The sequence below is a fragment of the Trachurus japonicus genome, chromosome 21, assembly GCF_045865225.1.
Source record: "Trachurus japonicus isolate A0001 chromosome 21, Traja_1.0".
Lineage (NCBI taxonomy): Eukaryota > Metazoa > Chordata > Actinopteri > Carangiformes > Carangidae > Trachurus > Trachurus japonicus.
The window spans coordinates 6,530,248-6,558,099 of NC_140927.1; the positions used below are offsets into that span (position 1 = coordinate 6,530,248).

Sequence of the window (27,852 nt, forward strand, 5' to 3'; positions counted from 1 at the left end):
GTAAAAACACTCTGCAGTGACACGGTGGAAACTCTCTGATTGTTCGTAACGGAGTCAGAACGGAGCGGAGACGCCGGTGGAGATTCATTTGAGCGCGTGCCTGCGCTGCGCGCATGTAGACCTTTCTCTTCTTCCTCTCACATTGCGGATTATTGTGTGCGTGTGCGTGTGTGTGCATATGTAGGCTACAGAGGCACCTATGCATAAATACTGTAATACTGTCCCGTCTAAATAAACAGGACATTTACATTTAGGCTATGCAGTGTCATTTTGAATTACATTTTACACAGGGGTGCCGTGAGATTTTATGCACTTTTGAAAGGTGCCCTGACTGAAAAAAGTTTGAGAAACACTGAAATAGACCATGGGATTGCAGAGATATACTCTAATCATTATGGACATGTCATTTTCGAGCAGAATTCCAAAATAGAGGCTAGTTCTTAACAGGTTAAAAAGTATTGTTACTTGTTACTTTCCCTCAAAGTAACTGAGTTAGTAACAACGGAATTACTGCATTATAAAAGTAACTAATTACCAGAAAAAGTAACTATTGCGTTACGTTTTTTTAAATAAAATGCTCAAATATGTGAAATTTACTTGAATTCGCTCCCCTAGCTAACCCTAACCTCCCGTTTATCTGCCCACTCACTCAATATTCATCCGCACAGCTCCAGATAAACGCCTTTTTCCGACTGGACTGAAAAAAGGTTTAACGAGCATATTATTTTGTGACGGCATTTCTTGAGTCACCCTAACCCTAACCCCTAATGGCGCAATAATGGGGGAAACTGTGACTTTAAAAAAAAAAAAAAAGATTACTCACTGGTTACTGAAAAAAGTAGCGCAAAAGGTTTCCACAAACCACAAAAAGTTTCCACAGTAAAGAATGTTGGAGAGAGGGGCTGGCCAATCATTTCATGGATTTAAATTTAATATTTTGATTTTAAAATTATGTTTTTATTTGAGGTTAAACCTAGGAGTGCAAAATGTGTTTTTCTGACAGGTGCCTACCAGTTCTGGGCTTGTCAGTCACCTTTTGTCTCAGCTCTGTTTGTACCACTGTTGTCCTTCAACTGAAGTCAGCATGCTGACCAGCCAGCTGTGGCCCAGTCAGCCCTGAGTGCTATGCTCAGATGTCTGAAGTTTATTCAGGATTAGTAAATCAACTGTTAATCTGATTGACAAGAGCTGTGACACCGTTTACGCAGAGAAGGTGGTAAACTTTTCAAGTAAAGACGTGGACTGTTTGTCTGGCTATAGCAAAACTTACAAACATCTTCCTTAAGCATGCTCACAAAAATGCACTGAATTCAACTCAGGTCATAAAGATGAAGTACACTCCTCTTATTAAAACATATTTATACAGTTTCTTCATTTTCAAATAGTGAAGTAATGTTTCAAAATTAATATCACAGAAAGTTAATATTTGATAAAATTAGAAAAGCTGGAATGAGTAACTTTATTCAAACATCAAGTCACTCAAAGAGGCAAAGTACAACAATGATATCAGATAAACATGATATTTCCTCTCTCCAAAACAGGATGCGTTTGAAGCAGTCTATGGTTAAAAAGTCCACAGGGAGTCTGTATCTACAGTCTGTATCATGGGGAGATTAGAAGAAATCTGCAGCAGAAGGTCTTCGTTTGGGTGTACTCTTTTGAGTATTCAAACTTGTCTTCTTGTTGGCCTTCTTGATTCTGGCGGAAAGTGGAGTGGCTGGAGATTTCAAGACCCCACACTTTGGTTTCTGCTTTGGGTCAAAGGCCACCCGAGATGATCCGTCTGGACTCACCAGAAGGCTGCGGTCCGTCTTCTTGAACTCTGCACAATGCCGTGGAAAAATAAAGAAGTTTCATGGGAGTTAACCCAACATGTACTTTTTACACCTGGTAGTAAAATGTTTCATTCCTTCCTGACTGGGAGTGAGGAGGTCACCCAGTCATCAGGTATTCACAGCAGCACAGTAACCTACCCAACTCCAATTTTAAGAGACTAGATTGGAATTAGACACCAAACCACTTCTAGAGGTGGTCAGGACACTGTGCCCACACTCAACCCAAGTATAAACACACAGCAACAACATGGGCGGGCCCTACTCAGTCCTCCCCTCTGCTTTCAGCCTGACATGAGGAAAGTGGAAATTCATATGGCATCACATAAATATCTTACCAGCTGTTTTGTTGTTCTTGAGACCAAAGGTCACCTTCTTAGATTCTGATGTGGGTGTTTGACTCTTCTGTGGAATAAAAACCAAAAAGTACAACACAGAGTTACATACAGTACAATGTTATATTATAAACCATAACAACAGGATGATGGCAGCACCACGAGGAGCCACTCTTCATCCTGGAGGAAGCAACACTTCACAGTTGTGTACCATATAGTTGAGCAGGCGAAAAAATATATACACTTAAGAAAAAAGAAAGAAAATAATATCAGCAAAAACATCTAAAGTACTGGTCAAGATACAAGTGTCACAGACAGCTCAGGTAAAAACACCACGGTGCTATCTGTGGTTCTGACATGGAGCGGAGACCCCTCCCTCTGTTGTTGAGGATGTTGTTCTGATGCCATGTTAAAGCTTCAGTAACAATTATTCAGTCATATTTGCTGGAACTATCACTATATTCTGATAGTCAGACATTAAATGGGTAATTTAGGACAAAATCCAACTCCTCTGGCTCCACCTACAGCCTGGAATCGTATTTGAAACCCACCGCGACCGATGATTCTCCACCAGTCAGGTAGAGGGAGCGGGAGGAGCAGCCAATCACAGCTCCTAAACGTCGTAGTAAACTGACCAAAGTGAAAGTAAAGTCTGTGACTTGGTCGGCCATTTCAAGACGATACACCGTCAGCTCCCTCTTTTCACCTCTATCAACCCCCCCCCCCACCCCCTCCACACACACACAAGAACAGTGTGTTTGATGGTGAGAGACGTGAGATCGTTTTGGAGTCTCTGGTTGCTATGGATACGGTACGTCTTTTGTGGATGCGTTTATGGCTACTTTGTGTGCATACGCCTGCACGTATGTGTCTGTGTGTTGTGTGTGTGTGTGTGTGTGTGTGGGGGGGGGGGGGGCGCTTGGCAGAGGTTCATAAAGAGACCTGACGGAGTATTGTCTTGAAATTTTCGACCAAGTCGCGGAGTTTACTTTCACTTTCATCAACTGGAGCTTTAAGCCCTTTGAGACAAACTGTTTGTAAAAATGGGCTGTACCTTGCCTCTCCCACTGGTCATTAATATAAACAGAGAGAAAGTCTTAGACAGCTCAGGCGATCACTGACAGCCTACACAGTGCTGTCACAGACTTTGTATTTCTCCACAGCCTGATCAATTAGTATACATTCTGGGCTGTTGGGTCAGGCTTTTTCATACAAGACAGATCTGCTTTCTTTGCCAAGCTTTTGAAACCTGAAGAAGTTTTGTAATGATGTGTAGATGAGCCTTTCAGGCTGCTGTCTGACTGCCCATACCTTTCCTTTCTTTCTGGACAGGGGGGTGCTGCAGCAGCCTCCTTTGGTCTTGCAGAAGAGAGGTGTTGGGGCCACAGCATGGCTCTGGAAGGTCATGAAGGCAGACTGTGAAGCAGCCTTCACCTTCTTTTGAGACTTTTTGGAGCTCAGGGGTGTGGCTGGCTCCTCAGCATCCTAAGGGGGGGGGGGGGGGGGGGGTGGTAATGTGATCAGACAGTCTGACTCTGAAGTCACTTCATCTTATCTCAACCATTTAAAGGGACAACGAGGAGTTTGGTTTGGTTATAAAAAAGTCTACGTTGAATCTACGTTACCCACACTTGTTAATGGGCCCATTTTCGATAAATATATGGTTTTGTCTCTATGGTTATTTTGTTATTATTAGTGGTGGTGGAAATGCTGGGCGAGCCGACCAGTGTTTCTTTACTTTCGGTTTCACGGCGAGTCATGAGAATAACGCCGCCGAATCGCCGTTTATGGTCGGAACTACAACGGTATCTGAACCTCTTCCAACCTCTGACTTTAATTCTTGATGAATGAAAACATGAGTCTGTCTTGCGCCGGTCAAAGAATTTCACGGTGCGCGCGGAGGCTCATAAATGTTAGTGTGAAAACACTTTGCTTTTCCAAAACTCCTTGTTGTCCCTTTAAACTCATCTCATACTCACGTTTCCCAGTTTAGTCTTCTTGGCAGAAGTCTCTTCTCCTGCCAGTCCGTTGATGGAGGCCTCCTGCTCGTCAGCCTCAAACTCAAACACCACAGGGATCTTCCTCCTCTTCTTGGTCGCTTTCTTGGAGGAGGAAACCGCCTCAGTCTCATCGGGGGTTTCCACGGCTGCTGGCTCCTCATCTGCTGTTGATTCAGCTTGTTTCTGACTCTTTTTCCTTTTGTTCTTCACCAGTGTTGTGGTGCTTTCATCTTCAGCAGGTGAAGATTCAAGCCTCTGTTTTTTCTTTGTCTTTTTGGGAGGCTGTGCAGTGGCGTGCTGTGATGCTTCAGGCTCTACCTCAGGCTGGACATCAGCCTTCACCATCTTTTTCTTACCTTTCTTCTTGGCAGGAGTTACGGTGTCTGGAGCTGTGACTGTCATTTCTGATGCCTGGTTATTAAGGGATGTGCTCTCTGGCTCTGTCTTCTCTTCATCTCCATCTGCCTGTGACGTGGCTTTTGGACTCTTCTTCTTCTTCCCAGACACTGGAGCGTCTGCTTTGGGGGACTGGGGCGTCTCCGATAGGCTTTCAGATTGGTCCTTGCTGTCCGTGGTGCCGTCTTCCTCTGTGACTGTAACCGAGGGCTGCTTCTTGACCTCAGACAGCAGCAGAGTCTCAGCCTCACTGTCTGCAGTAGCTGCTGCCGTCACTGTGACGGATGAGACGGAGCTTTGTCCCTCTGCTGCTGGTGAACTCCCCTCTGTCTCTTTAACTGGATTTGGGCTTTGAGCCTCATTCTGTGCTTGTTCCACCTTCTCTGCATTTTCCTCACCAGCTGCACTCACACTCTTCACCATCTTCTTTTTCTTCTTCTTTCTCTTCTTCTTTTTCTTTTCATCATTAGAGTTCAGGTCTGCTTGTTCATCTATTCCCGAGTCCTTGTGCTTGTCCAGTGTGGCTGCCTCCTTTTTCTTCCCTGAAGTTACAGAAACACAGAGAAGTTAAAGCAGAAGTAAGCAGAATGTTTGTGTTAATATAAGTCTTAAATAGTTCTATCTTCAGACAGCAATCACTTCTATAGAGTGTTTGGTCTGAAACACGGGTCTGTCAGTCACTCTGCTCTGCTGTAAGCCAAGGAGAAAACTTTCCTTGTATCCTACAACCTTTATCCAATGAGCAGAGAGAACGGCATAAAGGGGCGGTCCTCTCTGTGTGTGCAGCCAAGGGATGCGCGTGAATGTGGTGACGTAGGGACGAGGGCGGGGACTGCTAACTCCATCGGCTGACAGGAAGTTAGCCAAAACCACCGGATCGCTTACTTCTGCTTTAAAATGAAATTCCACATACTCCAGTTTTGTTTTGTTAGACGTCATGTGAACCTTAACCACTAAACTCTGGGCTCTGTGTCTAAAGGACTTTCACAGTTCTCTATATGGGATCCTGCTCAAAATCAAAGGTTAGACTTGTTGGCACTGTCACAATATCATCTCTTTTTTTAGGGTCCAAGCATTGAATGTTGTTGGGAAGCCTGGGAATAGTGTTTTTGTTCTGTTTTTGCGAGGCAAAATCTATTGGAGAAAAATGGCAGATTGGAACTTCTTCCCACAACTATATAAAATAAATAAATAATAAAAAATAAAACTGTAAGAAATGTTCCATGTATTATGTTTGGTACTGACTGATTGAATCGGATGTGGCTGATCATAAAAACATTTATGATAATCATTCCACCTGCCAAACTTATATAAAAAAAAAAATCACAATAAATCAGGCCTACATCCTACAGCACCTTCTCTGGTGCTATCAAGGTCAGGGCTTCAAACCCGCTGTAGGCCCAAGTCCTGCTTCAGTAAAACTTCACTCTGTTCACACTTGTGAGCTGTATTTTTATATGCTGGAGCTCAGAGCCTGAGCCGTATAAGCCTGTAAGTTGTGACAAATATAGATAAGACAGAAATAACAACTGAAGTGTATTTATTTGATGCACGTGAAAACAGTTGATTTGATCAGCTACAGGTGATGCAACAAAGAAGTGGAGGAATCACAGTGATCCAAAGACAACCATAATGTTAACCAGCTGGTGGTTCATGTCATTACCTTTACTCTTCTTCTGTGCTGGGCTCCCCTCCTCATCCTCAGTGGGATGGCTTCCTCTCTTCATCCTCGTCCTGCTGCCGAACATGTCATCGTCCTCATCCGTGGACACCTCCTCTGGATATTCATCCTGAGGGAAGACGCCTGGCAGGAGGACAATGTCAGAGTGAGACTCATGTTACTGTCTTCTCTCAGTCTTCACACAGTACACACTCCACTACTACTGAAGCCTGTAGGATCTTTATGGGCCGTGTCTCTTTTTGTTCCAGAAGGATTCCAAGAGTGTAAAATGAAAAAAATAAAAACCTCTAAAGTTTGAACTGCCCAGTCCAGCTCTTTAAAAACAGGATCTATGATGTAACCAGCTCCTTATATGGTCATGTTGCAATCATTTATCTAACGTGTGACCTGCCCCCGGTGCCTATGCTCCTGTTCAGATGGCTTGGGAACATGACCTTAATACATCGTTAACACCTTCTCAGTGGAATGCTATCTGGAGATCTGCATTGTATGCCTCGAAATGTGTGAGATTTAGAATTGCAGAGCTTACATTACCCCAGTTACATTATCCAAAATGAATAAGGAACACCAAGACTTATGCTGGCATAACTGTGGCACCCAAGGCACACTGCTCCACCATCTACTGTGGGACTGTCCAGCAGTTAAATCTCTCTGGGAAGACGCTATATCATATATGTCATCACTTTTCAAGGTGAAGTTCCCTATTTGTCCAACAATCTGCCTACTTGGTATGAGACCAGTCAACACTGGGGGAGCCACAGTGGACCGGCTCTGGACTTTGCGCTGTCTTACCATCAAAAGACTTATTCTTATGAACTGGAAAGTCCACAAACCGGGATGTTTCACCAGAGAGTCATGGTTGGGAGAATTCTTAGATCTCCTGAATATGGAATGGGCAGCATGCCTGCTAAAAGACTTTGACCAAAAACTGGATGACCATTGGGACATTATTTATAACAGCCTCATGAATTGATTTGCATATCCTTCTTTATTTCTTTATGAACATTGAATGACACTCTTGCAACCCCCCCTCCTTTTTTTTTTTTGAGTCCGAGTCTGTCCTGTATGTGTGTAGGATTTGTTTGTTTGTTGTTTTAAGTTGTAAATACTCATAATAAAAACTCTTAATAGCAAAAAAAAAAAATTTAACGTGTGACAATAACTTATTAAAGCAGATAACTGTCAACAAACGGCTGCCATCTAGGAACCTAATGGAGGACTGTGATCAGAGAAGATCCTCATAGATCTCCAGGGATCCACAGTGGCTGCTGCTGTGTGAGTGTGTGAGGAGAAGGAGTCAAGTCATGACGTGAGGTGTTAGAGCAGCTCCTACCTTCACTGAGGTCACGCAGCCTGAGGGTCACAGCGGGGGGGGGGGGGGGGACAGGACACAGGGACAAGACATTAGTCTGGATTCAAACACATGTCTTTCAATGCTGCAGTTTGAACAGATCAAGTCCACTCATGTATTTTGTGTCTGATTGTAGTTTGTCTTTAAAACCCTGTCCCCATCAGTGAACACAGCATCGAGCAGAGGAACCACAGGGCTGTTGCCTGGTGCAGGGCTGCTTCATTATGGCAAAAATCATCATCATCCTGTGTGTGTGTGTGTGTAGTTAGTTTATTACTCACACTTTGACCATCTTGTAGAGTCTCTGTCTGTTGTGGCTCGGTGTGCTGCTGCGCCCAGACAGCACCAACAGCTTGTTTGCCAGGGCTCCATAGTCAAACTACAACACACAGACCACCATCATCATCATCACCATCACCATCACCATCACCATCATCCACCTCCAGCAACTGATGAATGACTTGTTCAACTATTTCCAGATCAGAGAAACTGCTCATACAGAGTCTGTCAATCACACTACTACTACTACTACACAGTACTTACAATAAGGTTATGTAACTGTTGTTGTTTTTTTTTTGCATAACTTAAGAGAAAAAACATGTTATTGATGTTATTGTTTGTTTCCACCTTCAAAGTGAACTAGGGCTGCAACTAACAATTATTTTCATTAGTGATTAATCTGTCGATTATGTAAATGATTATCGATTAATTGTTGGTCAATAAAATATAAAAAAATGTCAAAAACATCAATCAGTGTTTCCCAAACCACCAGACGACGTCCTCTAATGTCTTGTTTTGTCCACAAACCAAAGAGAGACTCAGTTTATTGTCAGAAAGTTAAAGTACTACTGAGTAGTAGTCCATCAGGCTCTACAACACATCACTGGGGAGGGGAGGGAGAGGAGCTGTGGAACGAGGGGAATGATGTCCCACATAATATGTATGCACTTGCACTTTCCACTGCAATCCTGCATTTTTATTATCATAGGCTATTTATTGTTTTTATAATCTATTGTTTTTATTTATTCTATTCTCAATGCACTACTTTTTACTATTTTATGTCTTGCTGTTGAATGACTGTTTGTTTATTGTGCAGCTGAGAAATTGAATTTCCTTCGGGATAAATAAAGTATTTATCTATCCATCTATCTATCTATAAAGGAACAAAGAAACCAGAAATATTCACATTGAAGAAGCTGGAATCAGAGAATTTGGACTTTTCTTCTTAAAAAAAACTACTCTACTACTACGACGACGACGACGACGACGACTACTACTACTACTACTACTACGACTACTACGACTACTACTACTACCACCTGATTATTTGATTATCAAAATAGTTGACAATTAATTTAATAATGGATTATTGTTTGTTTGATTAATTGTTGTGGCTCTAGATGTAAGTGAACCATCAAAGGGTGTAGGCGGGGCTTTGGTGACACCTGTGTACCAGCCACAATCTGAATACACAGACAATGCTCTAGTGCAGCGGTACTCAATAGGCGGCCCGCGGGCCGCATCCGGCCCGCCGAACCTTCCAATCAGACCCGCGACTGAGTTCTACTAGTTTACATATTACTGTATACTGTATTTCTCGGGCTCCGTGCGCCTGTAAGTCAATGCGCTGGGACATGGAAACATGTGCGGAGCGTTTGTGTGTGCCTGTGAGGCGCTGCACTGGGATACAGAAACGCCGACGAACCCAAACGAGTGTTTGGGGAGCGGGCTGGACTGCAGGGTTTCCCCTGCCTGTCTGCAGAGACCGTGGGTGATTTTCACCGCCGTCTTGGTTCAACTGTGTGTGCATCATGCATGGGGGGCCGTTCAGATGAAGCGTCTTTTGCGCGAGCTCAAACCCATTCAATGTAGCCGCGCGTCATGCACGCTCACAACTCAAAAGCCGTAGCCGCGCGCATTTGATGAGACGCGGTTGTTTTTCCGTGCACGTCTGCGGCGCACAGCTGTACGACCTGCTCCGCCACCCCCCCCCCGGTGTTGTGTCCCGGTTCCATCGGCCTGTGTCTCTCCTACTGTTTCCCACTGAGCTCTGCCTCGTTTGAAAGGTGAAGGAAGCCCATGTGTGGACAGACATCGCCTCCGAGATGTAGAATGTGTGTTATAGAAGAGAAACACACATTTCAGGACCAATGACTTGTATCCTCAGAACAGAGTCAGACGTCCTGTGATGGTCAGCCTCCTTTCATATTTAAGCTGAAAATCACAGGGCATGTCTGAGGATACAAGTCAGCAGTGTAAAGCTCCAGCATGATATGTAAATGATGATATGATAATGTCAAGATTTTTCATTTTATATCATACAAAACACCATGAAGTGTATAAATAAAAACTTATGTGCTTACAAGTAAAATAAAAATATTTAAATTATTAGACAAAAAAGGTGAATTTATTTTCAATCTAGGCCTGAATGTTCGGCCCCCAAGGTGTCTGTTAAGAAAAATTCTGGCCCTTCGACAAATGTATTTGAGTACCCCTGCTCTAGGGTGCAGGTATGGACACACCTTATAAGTATAAATGAAAATATGTGTCCATGTCTGTGGGTGTCTTCTGCCATAGGCTGTCTTTACACTGCAGGCCTTGATGCCCAATTCTGATTTGTTGCCTATATCTGATTTTTTTTGACTGTCTATTAACATGTTCTATCAGAAGTGACTAAGATCTGATAATCTGCATTTACACCTGCTGTGCCTGCATGAAACAACTCGCTGGAAATAAATAAAACATTTTTTTTTTTTTTTAAATACGGGAGATTATGATCCCATAATATTTTTAAACGAAGGTGAGTCTGATGCTCAGAGTTTATATCCAACATGTCACTTACGAAGTGAACGTCTGTCCTTACTAAATAACGTTAGTGAAGTGGCTGCGTGGAGCGGAGCTGCTGTGAGCGCTCTCTTTTTTCACACTCCCTCGCTTGGCCTCGTATCGATCCGCATAGAAATGAATGTTACTGTAGGCCTGTATGAAAACAAGAACTAGTGTGGGGGGGGGGGGGGGGCAGACGCGCCTGACACCACAAAAATGAAACACTGTAACGCCTGTGACAGTGACTACAGCTGACCACAGCTGGCCACGGTAGTCCAGGTCAGCCCCACGTGTCAATCACAGGCTACAGAGGTTCAGCGAGGCGCGTGAGCACGTGAATTAATATTATCATTGATGACGTATGACACGCATTGCCAGGAAAGATCCGATCTGTCTGTTTAGACTACAGACACATTGGCAGATATCCGATTTGTATCCAATTTATTTCCACATATGACGGGGGCCTGAATCTGATCTGACAATATCCGATTCCATGCGTATTTGTCCCGTTTACACATTCATGTTACCGATCCGATCCGAGCCACTTGAGAGGAAAAAATCGGAATTGGGCCACTTGAACCATGCAGTGTAAAGACAGCCTTAATGACTCCAACAGTCTGGCAGAACTGATGTTCAACAGTTACCAGCTCCAGCTGTGCATCATTCCACACAGATGTTTATATCACACTGAAGCTCATGTACTAAATACTTTTCATTCATCCATCCAATGATACTGTACATTGGGGGGCAAGTGTGGGTTCAGTGTCTTGCCCGAGGACACTTGGACATGTGGACCGGAGGAGCCGGGAATCGAACCGCCGACAACCGGCTCTACCTCCTGAGCCACAGGACACTCTACCGCCGTGAAGAGCAGAAGATGTTTCACCTGAAGCACCGGTCCAACGTCAGCTTCACCCTGAGACTCAGTGTCCGACTCCTCCAGGTGAAGAAATTCATCCTCCTCATCTTCATCATCTTCATCATCTTCATCATCTGATTTACTACCTGAAAGGCAAAGTAGCACAGACACATCATCAGACCTGTCATTAAAATGCAAGGCCATTTTATTCGTATAGCCCATTTTTACAACCAGTTTGTCTCAAAGGGCTTTACATGGCATCACAACAACATCCTCTGTCCTTAGACCCTCAAATCCACTAAGGAGAAACTCCTAGCACTAAAGCACTAAAAAACACACACACACACACTTTCTATACTGTAGTTGTGAAAACACTTCTTGACTTCATCAACTCTTTAAGTGAATGAAGCCGAGTCGCATCATCGAATCTGTATCATTCTAATGAAAAAGCCTGTGTTGTTTTGTTTGCACGGTCGGAGGTGGGCTGCAAACATTTTGGAGATTTTCAACTGGACAGGTTGGGAACCACTGCTCTACACAACTACACACACACAAACACACACCTAGTTAGACGTACCATTGATCTGCTTCCCTGTGGATTTCTTGCTGAGTGGCTTGCTGGTCTTGGCTTCTATCTGGTCCTCGTGGTCCTCTTCAGAAGACCCTGAATCCAAACCCTCAGCTGCTCCCACCTCCTTCATCAAGTCTTCAATGGCAAAGGGAGCCTGGTCAATAATGGTGCTGAAGATGCTGCTGCAGATGGCTCTGAAAAGAGTCCGACTGGACACACACACACAGATTAGCAACTACTGTGGCCAATCAGAATGTGAAAGCTCAACAAAATGTCTGAAGGAGCGCTTATGGGACAAGTTGTTTCCTAGAGATGCTCTTTGGATAGGATAATTACACCATAGTACAAAAGGCCATGACTTGACCATGTTAAACCTTTAAAAGCTCCTACATGTTTGGGCATACAAGCCTTCAGCAGGGAGTCAGGACTTTTTAAAGGTTTAACATGACCATGCCATAGGAACAAAGGCTTTTTAACTTCAGAGTGCCTTGGAGATTCTTTTTTTTAAACTTTACTACCAGAATGTTAAAGATGTCAAGTTTCAAGGTAAATATGTTATGAAACATCTTGTGTCTTTCCTGCAGCGTTGTGCGAGTGTGAACATTGCCGACTGAACAGCTTGGTGTGGGTGTCAGATCAGAGGAAGTGGTGTGGACTCACTCTTTGGTTCTGGCAGCTGTTTTGCAGAACGGCTCGATGAGTGTCAGGTTCTGATCAGCTGTGAGCTGTGAAGAGAACAACCACAACAGGCTGAGTGGAGAAACACTTATTTACAACTGTTGGCAAACTATTGTTTTAAAGTTCATCAGGCCAAAAACCCTTTGTGTCTAGAGTTCCAGCCACACAGTCAACCTTTAAAGGGATAGTTCACCCAAAATTCAAATTTCACTCATTATCTACTCACCCTCATGTCGACTAAGAGCTGTGAGAATTTTCAGAGTCCTCCGTTCCTTCTCTGAGTTACGGGGGGGGTCCGCGCAGCAGTATTTGTCCATATAATGGTTGTCAATGGATACCAACTTTCTTTGTCCAAAAACACACACCAAAAAACATCCAAATACCTCCATACTGCTCGTCTGTAATGTCCCTCTTGTATTGAAGCCCTGACATGAGAAATTGAGCAGTGAACTGAGACACTGAAAGCTTCCGCTACAAACAAGCTTAAAATATAGACTTATTTAATTTTTTTCGGAACAATTTCTCATGTCGGGGCTTCAATACAAGAGGGACATTACAGACGAGCAGTATGGAGGTATTTGGATGTTTTTTGGGTGTGTCTTTTTGGACGAAGAAAGTTGGTATCCATTGACAACCATTATATGGACAAATACTGCTATGCGGACCCCCCCGTAACTCAGAGAAGGAACGGAGGACTCTGAAAATTCTCACAGCTCTTAGTTGACATGAGGGTGAGTAGATAATGAGTGAAATTTGAATTTTGGGTGAACTATCCCGTTAATGAAGGCTCCAAAATTCTGTTTTGGAATATGCAAGATTGTTCCTATTTAAAAACTATCAATTACTTTAATAATCCCACTTTCTTTCAGATGACAACATCAAAGCTTGTAAAGACTGAGAATCTGCAGAAACCTGCCCACCAGAGATAAAGGCTCTTCCTTTGTGGGGGCAGTTTTTAAACTCATTAAAATATGCTGCTCTCATCACAGCAGGGCAACCTTCACATCTTTAAAAGTGTCTTGACTGCAGTGCCGGTGCTGTACCTCTGCTGAGCCCACAGCTGCCAGTTCAGTCATGTACAGGTCCAGGATGTGGAACTGCAGCCCGCTGGGCGCCGCGCTGCCGCTCTGCAGGAGCTCAGCCGCCACCAGCTGCAGGAACCTCGAGACCACGCTGAGGAGACAAGACCATCCACAGTTAGTCACCCCGGCCTGACCCAAACATATCGGCCTGACCCAAACACATCGGAAAGCTTCCACACAACACGGCAACACGTCACCTGCTCTCCCAGTCCGTCCTCTTCAGCAGCTCAAACGTCTGTCTGAACATGAAGCGGACCAGCTGTCAGAGGAAAAAGGTTCAAGAGGTATAAATAGTGATTTAAGAGGAAATTGATCATCAGAAGAACACATGCGGTTATTAGATGTGTAGAACCTGCTCCCTCTATGTCTGTGTCTGATTCCAGTCAAATCCAGCAGGTTGCTGTCATTACTGTGATACAGTGTGGCAGTGAGCACTGACCTGGAAAAACTTGTCCATCCGCAGCCTGTCGATCCCCGTCCACTCCCTCTTGAGGGTGTGCAGGAAGCTCTCCAGGTATAGAAACTCTGCAGGGATCAGCAGTGGTGTCACAACTACAGAGCAGGTTTCACTGTGCTAATCATAGTGTGTATTGTATTATTGGATTAAGATGATGTGTGATGATGATGACTAATTGACATGCCCGAAATGAACCAAATAAATAAATAAATAAATAAATAGTCAATCATCTAGAGTTTTGTAAAGGTGAAACAATAAGACCAGTTCTAATGATGTCAACCAGCAAAACCAGCATCAGCACAATTCTTTAGCACTGACAGTATCTAAGGTTGCTATGTCTTAAAGGAAAAAATCTATATTTTGGCAAATTGGCCTATTTCAAAACAGCTTGCACCAACAATTAAAGGTAATGAACCTACTCCTAAGATTATACGGATTATGGCAATAGGCAAATTTGCCAAAATATTGAACTATCCCTTTAATCAATCGATTTGGTGCATGTGGGAAACTCACGTCCTTCAGGGTCGTGGAAGCTGTGGATGAGGCCTGAGATCTGCTTGGACAGCTCCTCCTGCACAACACAAGACAACTCACAGGTCAATGGTCTATTCTAGTAGAATAGAATACATACACTCATACATTACCATGTAAGAAAAACAGACTACATGAAAATGGAACAACACGACCAATAACACACATTTTATTATGTGTGAAAGTTAAGTGCATATGAAGTTCCTTTGACACACAACATAGCAACACAAAACAACACTGTGAGCATGGTAGAAAGGCAGGGAGGGTATAATCTGAGAGGGGAAGTGAATTTTAAGAGAGTTCATGTCAGAACAACTCTGAAACGTATGTGCAGAACAGTCTGTGGGGTACAATTGTAGAATGGTCTGGAGAATGAGCTCAAAAATAGCACAAACATAAGACTGTTTAAAAAATTATATAAAAACATGTTTCTAAAAATATATGAGAATGAGGAAAGGTTGGAATATCATCTTGACTACATCGGTGATGATAAAACAGAGTAAGTCTGTGACTGTGTCTTCTTGTATTCTGTTTATCTGGTCTTATTGATTATGGGATGATGGAGTAGTGATAAAGGGCTGGGAACTGAAAAGCTCGGCTTCCTCCTGCTTCTTTTCCAGCATTCTTTGTTTATTGACTTAAATATGGGACTTTCTTTCTTTATCTTTAATATGTTCGAAATAAAGACTAATCAATCAATCAATCAATCAATCAATCAATGTCTGACAGTCAGTGGTGGAGGATGACAGAGTCCTGCTGAACCAGAGGGAACTCATACTTTAGATCTGCTTAAAGGGATAGTTCACCCAAAATTCAAATTTCACTCATTATCTACTCACCCTCAATGTAATGGGACAATGTAATGTCCCTCTGGTATTGAAGCCCCGACATGAGAAAAAAAAAAAAAAAATTAAATAAGTATATGTTTTAAGCTTGTTTGTAGCGGAAGCTCCCAGTGTCTCAGTTCACTGCTCTTCCTGTGTTAGTGCAAATCTCGTGTGATTTGCACTGACCGGCGGAACAATTTCTCATGTCGGGGCTTCAATACAAGAGGGACATTACAGACGAGCACTATGGAGGTATTTGGATGTTTTCTGGTGTGTCTTTTTGGACGAAGAAAGTTGGTATCCATTGACAACCATTATATGCACAAATACTGCTGCGCGGACCCCCCCGTAACTCAGAGAAGGCACGGAGGACTCTGAAAATTCTCACAGCTCTTAGTCGACATGAGGGTGAGTAGATAATGAGTGAAATTTGACTTTTGGGTGAACTATCCCTTTAAATGTTGCAGCATTTTATTAAAGAATGCAGAGTATTACTGTGGCTTTACATTAACACATGTATTGTATCCCTCTCTGTGTATGTAACCTCTCTGCTCAGCTCTTTCATTCAGCAGAAAGTCTTGTATTCACAGATGCATCACTAGTGTGACTGCCACTGTGAATCAAGTGGAGAGGTGACATGGTGACTGAGACTGATAGGCTCTGTGTGTGTCCACTGTCCACCATGGCAGACAGCAGGAGACACGTACCTGGAGCTGAGGTTTGTCCTGCATCCACAGACAGTAGAACAGACCCTTCCACAGCTTGAGCAGGTCATCGCTCGTGAAGCCACCTGTAGAGGAGAGGGGACAGACACATTGTGACGGTCAGTGACGTTTAGTTTAGTTTATTAGTTTAATAAGGGACAGTGTGCAATTACATTAATCATTTAAAGGGAAAAAAAAGAAAAGATGGTTGCACCAGATTTAGCTCCCAGCCAATTTCCATCTGTAGTCCCTACACATAACACATAACACATAACATAAAAGTGATAGAATACACAGAATACAAGCTATTATACAAAGGTGAGGCATAAATAGACACAGTTAGACAATGGACAACACTTAGACAACAACATGTATGAGGTAGACAAAGTGCTTATAGCAGCAAGATGTTGATTGTCATATACTGTATGTGTGGTGGTCGTGGACACGTACAGTATATAACTGTATGTGTGGTGAACAAAGTGCAAAGTGCTCATAGCAGCATGATTATTCATAGTATTGAGACGTAATACCAACGGTGGTAATTCTCAGTTACAAATAATAAAAAATTACCAGCTATGGTAATGTGACAGATGTATCTGTGGATATCATGTCATGCTTGGGTCAGTAGGAGTCTGTGCTGTTGGCTCCTACAGTACAGACGGGCCTCGGCTCCTACAACTGACTTCCCTCCACACGTGTGTGCACCTTTAGTACATCAACACCACATTCAGCGTCACACGACTAAAGTTCCCTGTCATATAGTAGTGTATCTGTATCATCATCATCATAGTCGTCGTTAAGGTATTCCCACAGTTCCCACTTGTAAACCAAAGTTAGTCCTAGTTTGGTGTGTGCTGTGCTGTGCTGTGTGAGCTGCTGCTAGCCTGTCAGAGCTAGGTGGCTAACACACTGTCCTACTCCTACCTTCCGCTCTCTGTGACCGGACATTGATGTACTTCCTCAGCTTCTTGATGGCCTTGGTCCGGGTCGACTTGTCGTTGGAGGCGAGTTTCTGAGCGAACTGGACCTCCGGCTCCTGAAGCGACGCCATGTTCACCAGGATTCACGTGGGGACACTATTTTGTGTCCACCAGCACTACGTCGCTCCCTGAGAGCACCACGTTTCTGTCTTCTTCTGCTCAGTTCCGCCGCTGCTGCCGTCAGTACCAATGTGTATAACTGCCACGGTGCCACCTACAGGACGGCTCAGGTACCGCAGGTAAAAAAACAAAAACAGAAAACTCCAGCCATGAAATAAATCGACCTACTGATGGCGCCAGATGAAAGGCTACGATACAAAGATAATAATGTCACATATACAGTATGTTTATGTTTATTTGCACGATTATAAAAGCAACAATAAAATTGAAAAAAAAAATTAAATGTAAAAAAAGACATGTAGAAACCCACTACGGGCTTATATTTAAACATCACATATAAAAGCAATTGCACAAATAACAAACAACAAAAATAATATTAATATATCTTGAATAGCATTATAAACAAAACAATTTTAAATAATTAAAAAAAAGAAAGAGAAAAAAAATAGTATTATACCAAGAATAGGGGGACAACTTTATCAGTCTATCTATTTAGTTCCTAGGTCTCTATCTATCTATCTATCTATCTATCTATCTATCTATCTATCTATCTATCTATCTATCTATCTATCTATCTATCTATCTATCTATCTATCTATCTATCTATTCATACCTTACGTCAGAGCAGCGGAGAGAGTGACAGTGACAGTAGTGTGTGTGCGTGTGCGTGTGTGTGTGTGTGCGTGCGAGAGAGAGAGAGAGAGAGAGAGAGAGAGAGAGAGAGAGAGAGAGCGCCAGTCTTCACACAATAAGGAAGTGGAGGACAGGACTGTGCTCGGTGTTTGTCCTGGAGCCGGGGCCGCGGAGCAGAGAGCAGGTAAGGACAGAGGACTGAGGACCGGGGCACAAACACAGCGCTTGTGGTGAATTGTGTTCGGTACCGGACCGACGGACGGACCGACCAACCGACCGTGTGCTCGGGGTGTTGTAGCTCGCTGTGTCGTCCACATGAGGAGGGAGGGACTGTTAGCCTGCGGTTTAACATGTACACACCAGAGAGTCAGGACTTCCGACACGCTCAGCCTCCAGTGTTGATAAATCTATCGATACGGTTGATAACTGGGCGGGAAAAGATAAGTTATTGGGGACGAGGACCGTAAGAGTACATGGTCTCAGTCCATAGGAGACACTCACTCAGACTGTGTTGTGCCTGGAGTTTGAGAGGCAGTGTCTCTGTGTGTCCCCTGTCAGACAGGACAGACAGAGACACGTCCGGTCTGGTCACGTCTGTACCATGTGTCTTCAGAGACAGACAGCTCCACCATGAAGCTGTGCCAGGAAGCTGTTCATGTCACGTGACGGCCCCAGCTGGATGAACGGGGCTGTGACTGAACAAGTCCTGCTACAAGTGAAATGCACAGATTCTAGCAGGCTGTATGTGTCGACAGACAGACAGACAGACAGACAGACAGACAGACAGACAGACAGACAGACAGACAGACAGACAGACAGACAGACAGACAGAGAGACAGAGCAGCCATCCAGGTCAGTGTCCCTGTGGACAACACATGGAGCACAAGACAGGAGTCAGCAGAGTGTGTGTGGTGTGTAGAGCAGAAGGACTCTGCAGAGCATGTGTGTGTCACTGGGTTCAGATTAAACTCCTGACATCATCCATGCACCCCTATGTATGCATATGTATGTGTAGCCTATATATGTTAGTTAGGCGAGGTTATGGGGTGGACAAGGTAATAAATAGGTTTTAGCATAACTCACTTTACTGTGATGTGATTAGGGGCCTGGGGCTGTTACAAAACCAAGCAGACTTTCATTTAGGCCTTTTAATGCATTGTTGTTCACTGTGTTTTGTCCACCCTGTTACCTGTGTGTTTTTTGGTGATAATTATATAAAATCAACAAATATTAAGAATGTCTTTGTAATTTTTTGCAGGGTATGAATTGGCTAAATGAAAGTAGGGCAAAATTCCATTAAAATTCTCTTCAATTTGAAAAGTAATGCATTGAAATCACATTGTGCCTTAAAATAGAGCACAACTTTTTATTGAATATTTATTAAAACATGTTTTAAGGGTAAAGTAAGGGACATTGTGATTCTTAGAAAATGTAAATATTACAATAACTATGCATTAAAAAAAAATATTAATAGAGATGAGAATGTCCGATAACGCTCATTTCAATGAGAAGTTTCAGCCACTGGCAGGCCTATTGCCTCTACTCCCGCCACTGCTCAGCCTAGACTACTGAGCTGCTGTTGAAAACCAGTGTTTGGCTGAAGCTGAGTCAGTGTGGTGGTGGTGAACATTAAACACTAAACCATAACATTGTTGTCTTGTCCTGTGTTAGGGTTTTGGACTCCATCCAGCTCCGGTGCTTCCTGTCCCAGACATGACACTTCCTGATGCTTCCCCAGCTTCCTGACGGAGCAGCATGTTCCCCATCACACGCCTGACCATCAGCTGCTCTTCACTCTGACTGTCGCTGCATCTGTCCAGATATGGCCCCCGTTCCTCCTGGGATTCGCCTGTTGGTGTCCTTTGACAGGGACCAGTGGTGAGTCTGGAGTGTGTGTGTGTGTGTGTGTGTGTGTGTGTGTGTGTGTGTGTGTGTGTGTGTGTGTGTGTGTGTGTGTGTGTGTGTGTGTGTGTGTGTGTGTGTGTGTGTGTGTGTGTGTGTGTGTGTGTGTGTGTGTGTGTGTGTGTGTTGTGTGTGTGTGTGTGTGTGTGTGTGTGTGTGTGTGTGTGTGGACCAAAGGGCTTAGACCAGTGGTTCCCAACCTTTTTTGGCTCGTGACCCCATAACTCATTGAGTGCTGCGCTCCTTTCCAAAGTTTTAGTCAAGTGTACCGGCAATTTAGACTACGTCCCTCTGTTCCTGAGAAAACTCAAGCTAAACATGGCTGGTTTTCATCAAAATCCCTGCTTTTTTTCTAGAAAAGGAGATAGAGCGTCTTTTATGAAAGGTGCTCTGTTTGTGCCTGTCGCTCTTCTGACACTCGCATTTCTGGATCAAAGGGCTCGTGCAAGATAAATATACAACAATTGTTCTATTCACAAATCCACCATCGGGGGCGGGGGGGGGCGCCACTAAACAACAATAACACAGACTCACCGTGCCGTGGCACAGCCTCTCGCCGCGGAATGTGATGGTCTCTCGGCCAAAGCAGGTCGAGAACACCGGCCCCACCGCTGCATCCACATGCATAACTCGATTTGCAAAAGCCGAGTTATGATAAAAACTTCCAGATCGTGAGCTGTCTTGAGTTTTTGATCGTCATCTATTTCAGTTCTGCTCGTCGTAGAGTCCCCAAATTTACACATAAGGTGTGTTAAAGTGTCTATTTTCATAATTTAAAAAAAAAAGCAAAAAATGTAAAATTACGTTATTGGCACTCAACACATGGGAACGAAAAATGAGAAATTACGTAGTTGGCACTCAACGTGAGCAGCACTGATTTGTGTGTAAAACCTGTGCAGCGGAAATTTCCGTGGATTTCCGCATTCATCAATCTTTTAGTAGCGCTGATCTTTTCGTAGCTACTCACAAAATCTGCATCTGCTCCTGACTGTGTGTAGTGCTTGTGTAAATGTAGAAATGCACAGAAATATTGCTTGTCACTGCTGTAAATTACAATTTTAATTCACATTACTCTCTCTCACGTTAAAATTACATCGATGCCTTTGAAACACGTAATTTAAACATGACAAACAATTAGAAATATTTGGAGAGAGAGACGTTTTAGGGATCGGACACGCATGAACACGTCAAGGCTCCATCTAATGATGAAAATAATGTGATATAAAACCGGAAAAACTTTTCTTCCAAAAATGTGCAGCTGATATGCGATGCAGAGTGTGTGTTGCCACAAGATCGGTGGACGCACACTTCATCCTGCGCAATAGCGCAGTTGGCACCGGTTTGGATGGAGCTGAGACGCTGGTGCATCTGTAACTATATAACCTACCTATATAACCTCATGTGATACAACCATGCTCCCCTACAGCTGAGGCTGTGAAGAGCCTCCTCCTCCCGTGGCTGCTGTAGTTGTGTGTATTTTTTTTATTTTTTTTATTTCATGTTTCAAATTGAACTTTTCTGGGTTTACTAAGATAGGCTACTTAATTCACTACATCTGTTACTTCCCTCCACGCCTTTGATTACCTGTCCCAGTCACACCACTACTAACAGAAGAGGTTTAAATATTTTAAACTTCACTTCACCCAAAATGACTTCGATCCGTGATCTCTCTCTTTTTTTCTCTCTCTCCCCCTTTCCTTGTTTGCGTCATGGCCGCAGGTGAACAGGATGCACCTAACTCCTTATATGGTGGTCAGGATCTCCTTATATGGCTATTCATGTATGGAGATCTATGCTAATTGCTGATCACCTGGGGCGTGCTGTTAATTTAAGATGGGTTGGCATCATCTTACACACGTGCTTACGATCAACTCTGATCGCACCGTTCATGAATCCGGAGTAGAGTTTTAGTAGAGTGAGCTTTTATGTGCAAATCTACACACAGATTTACTAACGTTTCATGAATGAGACTGTTGTGATATATATCACAACAAGACCCACTGAGTTAATATTGTGTGTGGTATTTTTAATCATAATTGTAAAAAGAATAATAATTAGTTAAAAAATATTTTTATCAGTATTTTTTTAATCAATTACTAGACATTTCAGGCGACCCCAAGGTTGAAAAACACTGGTTTAGACTGTCACAGACAGGACAGGAATGAGCAGTAATGGACTACAAGGCCAGCTGGTGTTTTTAATTGGATAGCAGGGAGAATATAAATGGACACTAGTTTTATCCTTTCAAATCAAGTCAAATCAAATCAAATGAACTTTATTTGTCCCGCAAGGGAAATTTCTTACATACTAAAAACTAAAAAGCAAGGGATGTCGATTTAAGGCTTACATACATTGGTCACGTCAAGAGCAAAAGTAGACCTGGGTGCATAAGCCTCTACCTTCAGCTATCTCAGCAATATAGTTTTGCCTTGGTGTACTGTTAAGCCAGGGGTTCTGAGTTTTGAAACAGTTAGTAGTTAATGGTCATGATGTCATGAATGATCATTTGTCTGGCAGGCAATTAGAAAGATGAGCATGGCAAATAAGGTTTCGATAAGTTATATGATCATAAATTATATTTTATAATAACGCCCAAAATACAATAATTCAATTTTATTTTGTTATTTGCATTTGTTCTCATCTTCCCTCCAATTTTGAAAACCACTCATGTACGCAACATGAACAACCACTGTAGTCAGTCAGCTGTCAGATGAAAGACCAGGCTTTGTGTCAGTAGAGGATCTGTAATGTCTTATAATGTCATTTTCATATGATAAATAAATCAGTTCAGGACATTTCTGGTACTGAAGTAAACGTGTCCCAAGCATCTGGTCAAGCCAACTTCATTACTATAGAATCTTTTCTCAACAGAAGTTATCTGAAGGTGCTCTTCAAATGGAGCAGGTCTAGACCTTCTTCTTTAGGGTCCGGGCAGCGCAGCTGCCAGGACACTATTGTATTCCTAGGAATTCTTCTTCTTCTTCTTCTTCTTCTTCTTCTTCTTCTTCTTCTTCTTCTTCTTCTTCTTCTTCTTCTTCTTCTTCTTCTTCTTCTTCTTCTTCTTTCTTCTTCTTCCAAGGAAGTCATACTTCCCATGGGTGAAAACTCACCAAACTTCACAGAAACATCCGACCCCATGCCAGATTCACTCAACTCCAAGGACATGTGCCCCCCCCTCCTAGGGGGGGCACAATAAGCGTTTAAATTTAAAAACTTTGAAAATTCCTACCAAACCAACGGTAGATGCTACAGTGTTGAAACTTCACCACAATGTAGCCTCAATACTGCTGAAACTTTTGTCCACTTAAACTTATTACAAATTATGAAGTCCATCACTCTGTTTTTTTCAATAACTGTAAAACTTTTAAAATGTATCTCCTCCCACAATTTTTTGCTTGACTGTAAACACTACTGTAAACATATACCGTCAAATTCTTGATAAATACATTTTCAATCTTCCTGAAAAAAAATGACAATATTCTGGAGTTATGGTTGATGAAGTTTGGCAAATATCAGAATTTTATCTCAAAAACTGAATTTTTGAGAACATTTTGAATTCTGCTCTCATGGGAACAACTGCAGTCAATGTGAGACTGGAATTTATAAACATCATATTTTCTCTTATGAAGCAAAACACTTATCATTAAAAACAAATCACCAACATTTCCATGCTGTCAAGATGCAATTTATGTATTATCAGATTTTTGTTTAGATGACTGAATTTCTGAAATTTTGACCATTTCATCACAACAGCTGCCCGGGCACTGACTCACCTGAGTGGATAAATGAAGCTACACAGCAAGTCTCACTACCAGCTAATTAGCTCAGCGAGTTAGGAGCTGGTTCTTGGTGTCAGAGATTGTGAGTTCGAGACCCAGCAAGGGTGATGATGATGATGACAGATCAGAATGTCAGATGTCCTCAAGCTGTTTTGCTGTCTAAATGCAATTTATGTATTAACAGATTTTTGTTTAGATAATAGAATTTCTGACTTTTTGAAATCTGCCTTGACAACAGCTGCCTGGGCATTGACTCCCTGAGTGGATAAATGAAGCTACACAGCAGGTCTCACTACCAGCCAATTAGCTCAGCGAGTTAGGAGCTGGTTTTTGGTGTCAGAGGCTGTGGGTTCGAGACCCAGCAAGGATGATGATGATGGTGATGATGACAGATCAAAATGTCAGTTGTCCTCAACACGAAACACAAGACAATTGTCCTAATGGTGGCATCACAGCAAGCCTCTAAATTTAAAAATCCAAATAGCTTGGACTGGACCATGTGCGAAGGCTCCTAACATCTTAGACTCATAGTAGATGTTTAACAAATACATATCATTATTTTACCTCAAAAACAGATTTTTCTTTTTACTGTGGTTTCAAATCTGACTACACGACAGTGAATGGTTTACTCAATTTGTGAAGCCACTGTTGAATGCCACTTGTCAATTAGCTCAGTGCGATAGACAACAGTCTTTGGTTCCCGAGGTTGTGGGTTCAATCCTCAACTGATGCAAATTGAACATTATAAGGTCAACTGTCTTGTCTTCCTATTCTCTTGTTTGTTGCTCAGAATTGCCTAAATTTGCCCAAATGTAGCCCGGACCCGACCCATCGCTGCGCAGCAGCTATAATCCTAGTATTGGTCCTACTGATTAGTTTTCTTACTCTCTGATCAGGTAGTTTCTGAAGTCAGTTTTGCTCATTTTAAGAATAACAGTTTGAACTCTTTGGGGGCAGGTCAATGACTTGTAAATATAACCATAACATAACATTTTGCTGTATAACACATGATGGGCGTTCTTTCACGTAGCTCTTAGCTTGTCACCATCTGGACTCTAGCTGCTAAATGCTGTCACTAGGTCACAGGGACTTGAACCATCAGTAATGTGTTGGAATCTGTCCAGTCTGCGACAGAGGCTGAAAGAGGCTTTATAGAGGAAGTGGAGAGTTACTGATAATTCTCTGTAGGTCTGCCACTACAAGCAACTTCCTTTTGCAGTGTTAAAAAAATATGTTGATTAATGCCGTCATAGATGGAAATGAAAAGAGAGAGGAAAGCTATGGAAATGATATCCTGTCATACGTAATCAAGGAGACTGTATTGCTGTCAGTTCCATTAAATCCAGTCAGAGTCACCTGTAAGCCAATATTTGATCTCCCTAATCATGTCTCAGTCTTTAAACATCAGCCTACAAGGTGCGGTGAGGAGAGTCAACAGCTGCCGGCACTGAGTTCCTGTATCCGTGTCACTCAGGTGCAGTTTCAAATATCTGGTCCATTGTGTAAACCAGAAAGTCAGGTTGTTATCGAGGGACTGACACAGACATGGTATTGGTATTGGTATTTAGTATTCAGTTGTAGAAAAGTCTTAATACATGGCTCCCTCAATAAAAGCTTTCAAGTTCAAACGGCCACTTGATTTAGACAGACCATGTGCTCACAGCCATCTGCTGTGTGAGTGTGAGAGAGATAGAGAGGGAAGTAATGGATTGAGTCTGCTAAGTGTTGTGGTTTATTGCCTTAGAGATAAGGAGCAGTGTCTCTCTGACCTCCAGCAAAACATTCACCATCATAGAAATACAGCAGCTTAATGTCACACACATGAGCCCGAGTCCCAACCAGTCACTTAAACTACTTGAATCAACTTCTGAGCATATGTTTCAGTTTAGTGACTATATGAACCTGTGGTACATATGAGTACAAGTTTTTTAACTTGAATTAATTTGCAGTAATTGAACTTTTTGGTGTGGTTGAGAGGACATAGATGAGAGATGTAACAAAAGTGCCACCTAGTGGACACGTCACACCTATTACAAATTAATACACAGAGCCTCAGTGAGACATGAGAAATATATATATATTTTTTTAATTAAAAAAAAAGACCTGTTTCTCAATACTTTTTTAAAACTGTTCACACAGTTACCACAACATCAGCCTGTATGAGCTATACAATACACATTTTTTGTTCTTTTGACACAAAATACATATATTTAACACATTTAACATTTGTTTAAACTTCTTTTACACACAAGCTCAACTAAGACCAAAACAATAAATGTTAACTGGTAAATTTTCAATTACTTTCAAACTGTTTGTCATGTTCAAAGCTAAACCTAAAGGCTGAAGCTGTTTTTGAAAAACAGCTGATTCCCATCTAGATATACTGTAACACCTAAGAAACACACTCAGGTGTTGAGGTTCTGTCAGTCACATGACCTATTGGGCTGATCTTGTATAGAAAAAATATATATAGAAAGATGAAGAAGAGGAAAACAGAAGACCGAGCAGATTAGCATTGACTCTGTATTTTTCATTTTAACTATTTCTTCTGTTTGTAAATGACATCTTCACACATCTGTGAATGACCAGCAGCTATGATGCTGATGTTTCTTTTTCTGCAGTCATTTTCAGTTGCTTTACTGTTGACACTTTGTTTTAGTTTTCACTCTGCAAAGCTGCTCTGAGATAGGTTGTTCACTTTTTGTAGAGTTTGCAAAAAAAAGAAATGTACTAAACCCCGAAAAAGTAAAATGTAGAGAGGTTCAAAGGAAACTACAGCACAAAAGTCAATTTATGATCAATACAATCATCTGTCTATTGTAAAACAGTAGATCTGACACATGTAGAGTGATTGAAGACAACATGTGTCAGTGTTTTGGTAGGTTGTGTTTAGTGTGTTATTGTATTCTGGAAATGTGTGTCTGTTTAGTTACACTGTGAATTGGAGCATGAAGCATGAAATTAACTGTTTTGGTAATTGTGTGTTTTAGGTGTGATGTGCGTACAAACGGGTCATAGTGATGGTAAAAAAACTGTAAGAGACCGAGGTTTGGAATGAGAGCTGTGATTGTTGCCGACACATTCCCAGTTTTGTTTTGTTCCTTCATGACTTTTTTCACACATACCAATATTCTCCACCACCGCCATCACACACACACACATGAGTACTGATCCTCCACAGTTCAGCAGCGAATGATGAGAGCAGTAATCACATCCCAGCATGGCCCAGTGTGTGGTGGCCCGGTGGCCTGCCTGAGCCCAGTCACCATAGACCTCATGGTTAGAGAATAGAGACCACTTACTCTTTTGTATTTTGTTTATAGATAATGAGCATCATTTTCTGTTGATCAGTCAAAAGTTAAAAATGTACATCATGACATCACTGGGCTTTTCTTCACCTACATGTGATTCTTCTGATCGTGGCTGATTAGACCTCATATTTTACACCTGTGTGGGTGTGACCTCACTCTACGGTCCACACCTGTTAGAACAGGACAAAGTTCATTTTTGTCATTCCAGTAACATTCCGTCAGCAGACCGTCCACCTGTCACAAGAGGAAGTGCGCCGGTCTAATTTTGATCTACAACACAGAAATGCCGAAAATGTGTCCTATCACCTGATCACAGCAAACAAAAACAACACAACACATTAATGCTGGTCATCATTTACATAAGCAGAACATTAAAACCTCATACATTAGAGCTCAGAAAGAATAGTCCAATAAATCAGTACAATCAGCAATAAATCAGGTTAATGGTAAAGGTAGTAACCCTAAGGCACAGGACATTCTGTGTGTTCCACTGAAATGAATGAATGAGTCAGACCCTGACCACATGTTAATGGTTTGGTCTGTGTGCCGACATATTTCACAACTCCTTGCTGTGGTCTGACGTGTGTTGTAAGTGTGTTCATAGAGGTCAGGTCACCTGTGGAGTATGTCACACTCATATATCAAATATTTGCTTGTTACACAGTATAGAATGGAGAAGGTGTGGTGTGTGAGCCACACACCTTGTTCATGCATTGATTCATACAAATCTAGCCAAGCATCATCATCTCTTTGTGATGGTCAATAAGTTGACTGCTGCTGCTTTGGAGACGTGAAGGAGTGTGTGTGTGATGTTCCCTCCTCAGCTGTGTCTGCTGCAGCTGCACACACACCTCAACGTTGAGGTGGTGGACTTTATTACCCAACTCTCGCACTTTAACCCCCACCACCTACCACCGGTGCCTACTGTGAACCATGATTGTATTGTGTTGTACAGTTTTTGTCTTATCTATGTATTATGATTGTATTACTTTACTTT

The 27,852-nt window shown here is 42.4% G+C and overlaps 2 protein-coding genes across 4 annotated transcripts in view; one reads left to right on the forward strand and one right to left on the reverse strand.

Annotated features, from left to right (window-relative positions):
- Window positions 1–1,440: 1,440 nt before the first annotated feature.
- Window positions 1,441–17,279, reverse strand: rrp1 (ribosomal RNA processing 1). 2 transcript variants are annotated; one of them, XM_085765247.1, is made up of 16 exons: window positions 17,055–17,279; window positions 16,134–16,216; window positions 14,582–14,639; window positions 14,051–14,136; window positions 13,809–13,870; window positions 13,573–13,702; window positions 12,512–12,576; window positions 11,858–12,060; window positions 11,308–11,426; window positions 7,877–7,974; window positions 7,578–7,597; window positions 6,227–6,367; window positions 4,147–5,105; window positions 3,479–3,652; window positions 2,171–2,237; window positions 1,441–1,822 (listed from the first exon to the last, which is right to left on the reverse strand). In XM_085765247.1, the coding sequence occupies exons 1-16, from the start codon at window positions 17,179–17,181 to the stop codon at window positions 1,614–1,616; spliced, it is 2,601 nt and encodes an 866-aa protein (XP_085621373.1). In that variant the 5' UTR covers window positions 17,182–17,279; the 3' UTR covers window positions 1,441–1,613. The 2 variants fall into 2 exon arrangements, with proteins under 2 accessions (XP_085621373.1, XP_085621374.1); XM_085765248.1 differs by having other exon boundaries at window positions 11,308–11,422; window positions 11,854–12,060.
- A 680-nt stretch (window positions 17,280–17,959) lies between these two features.
- slc37a1 (solute carrier family 37 member 1) overlaps window positions 17,960–27,852 on the forward strand; it is a 30,965-nt gene continuing 21,072 nt past the window's right edge. For both annotated transcript variants that reach the window (XM_085764435.1, XM_085764436.1), the window contains exons 1-2: window positions 17,960–18,047; window positions 19,535–19,741. In XM_085764435.1, the coding sequence (XP_085620561.1) occupies window positions 19,686–19,741 (56 nt within the window). In that variant the 5' untranslated portion in view covers window positions 17,960–18,047; window positions 19,535–19,685. The remainder of the gene's footprint in view (window positions 18,048–19,534; window positions 19,742–27,852) is intronic.

Excerpts from the sequence above, each read along its gene's own strand:
- rrp1 (XM_085765247.1), bottom strand. The coding sequence starts at position 17,181 with ATGGCGTCGCTTCAGGAGCCGGAGGTCCAGTTCGCTCAGAAACTCGCC. Across the intron at positions 14,640-16,133 it reads AGGACAAACCTCAGCTCCAG|GAGGAGCTGTCCAAGCAGAT; the intron begins GTACGTGTCTCC and ends TGTGTTGTGCAG. Across the intron at positions 12,577-13,572 it reads CAGCTGTGGGCTCAGCAGAG|CTCACAGCTGATCAGAACCT; the intron begins GTACAGCACCGG and ends TTCTCTTCACAG.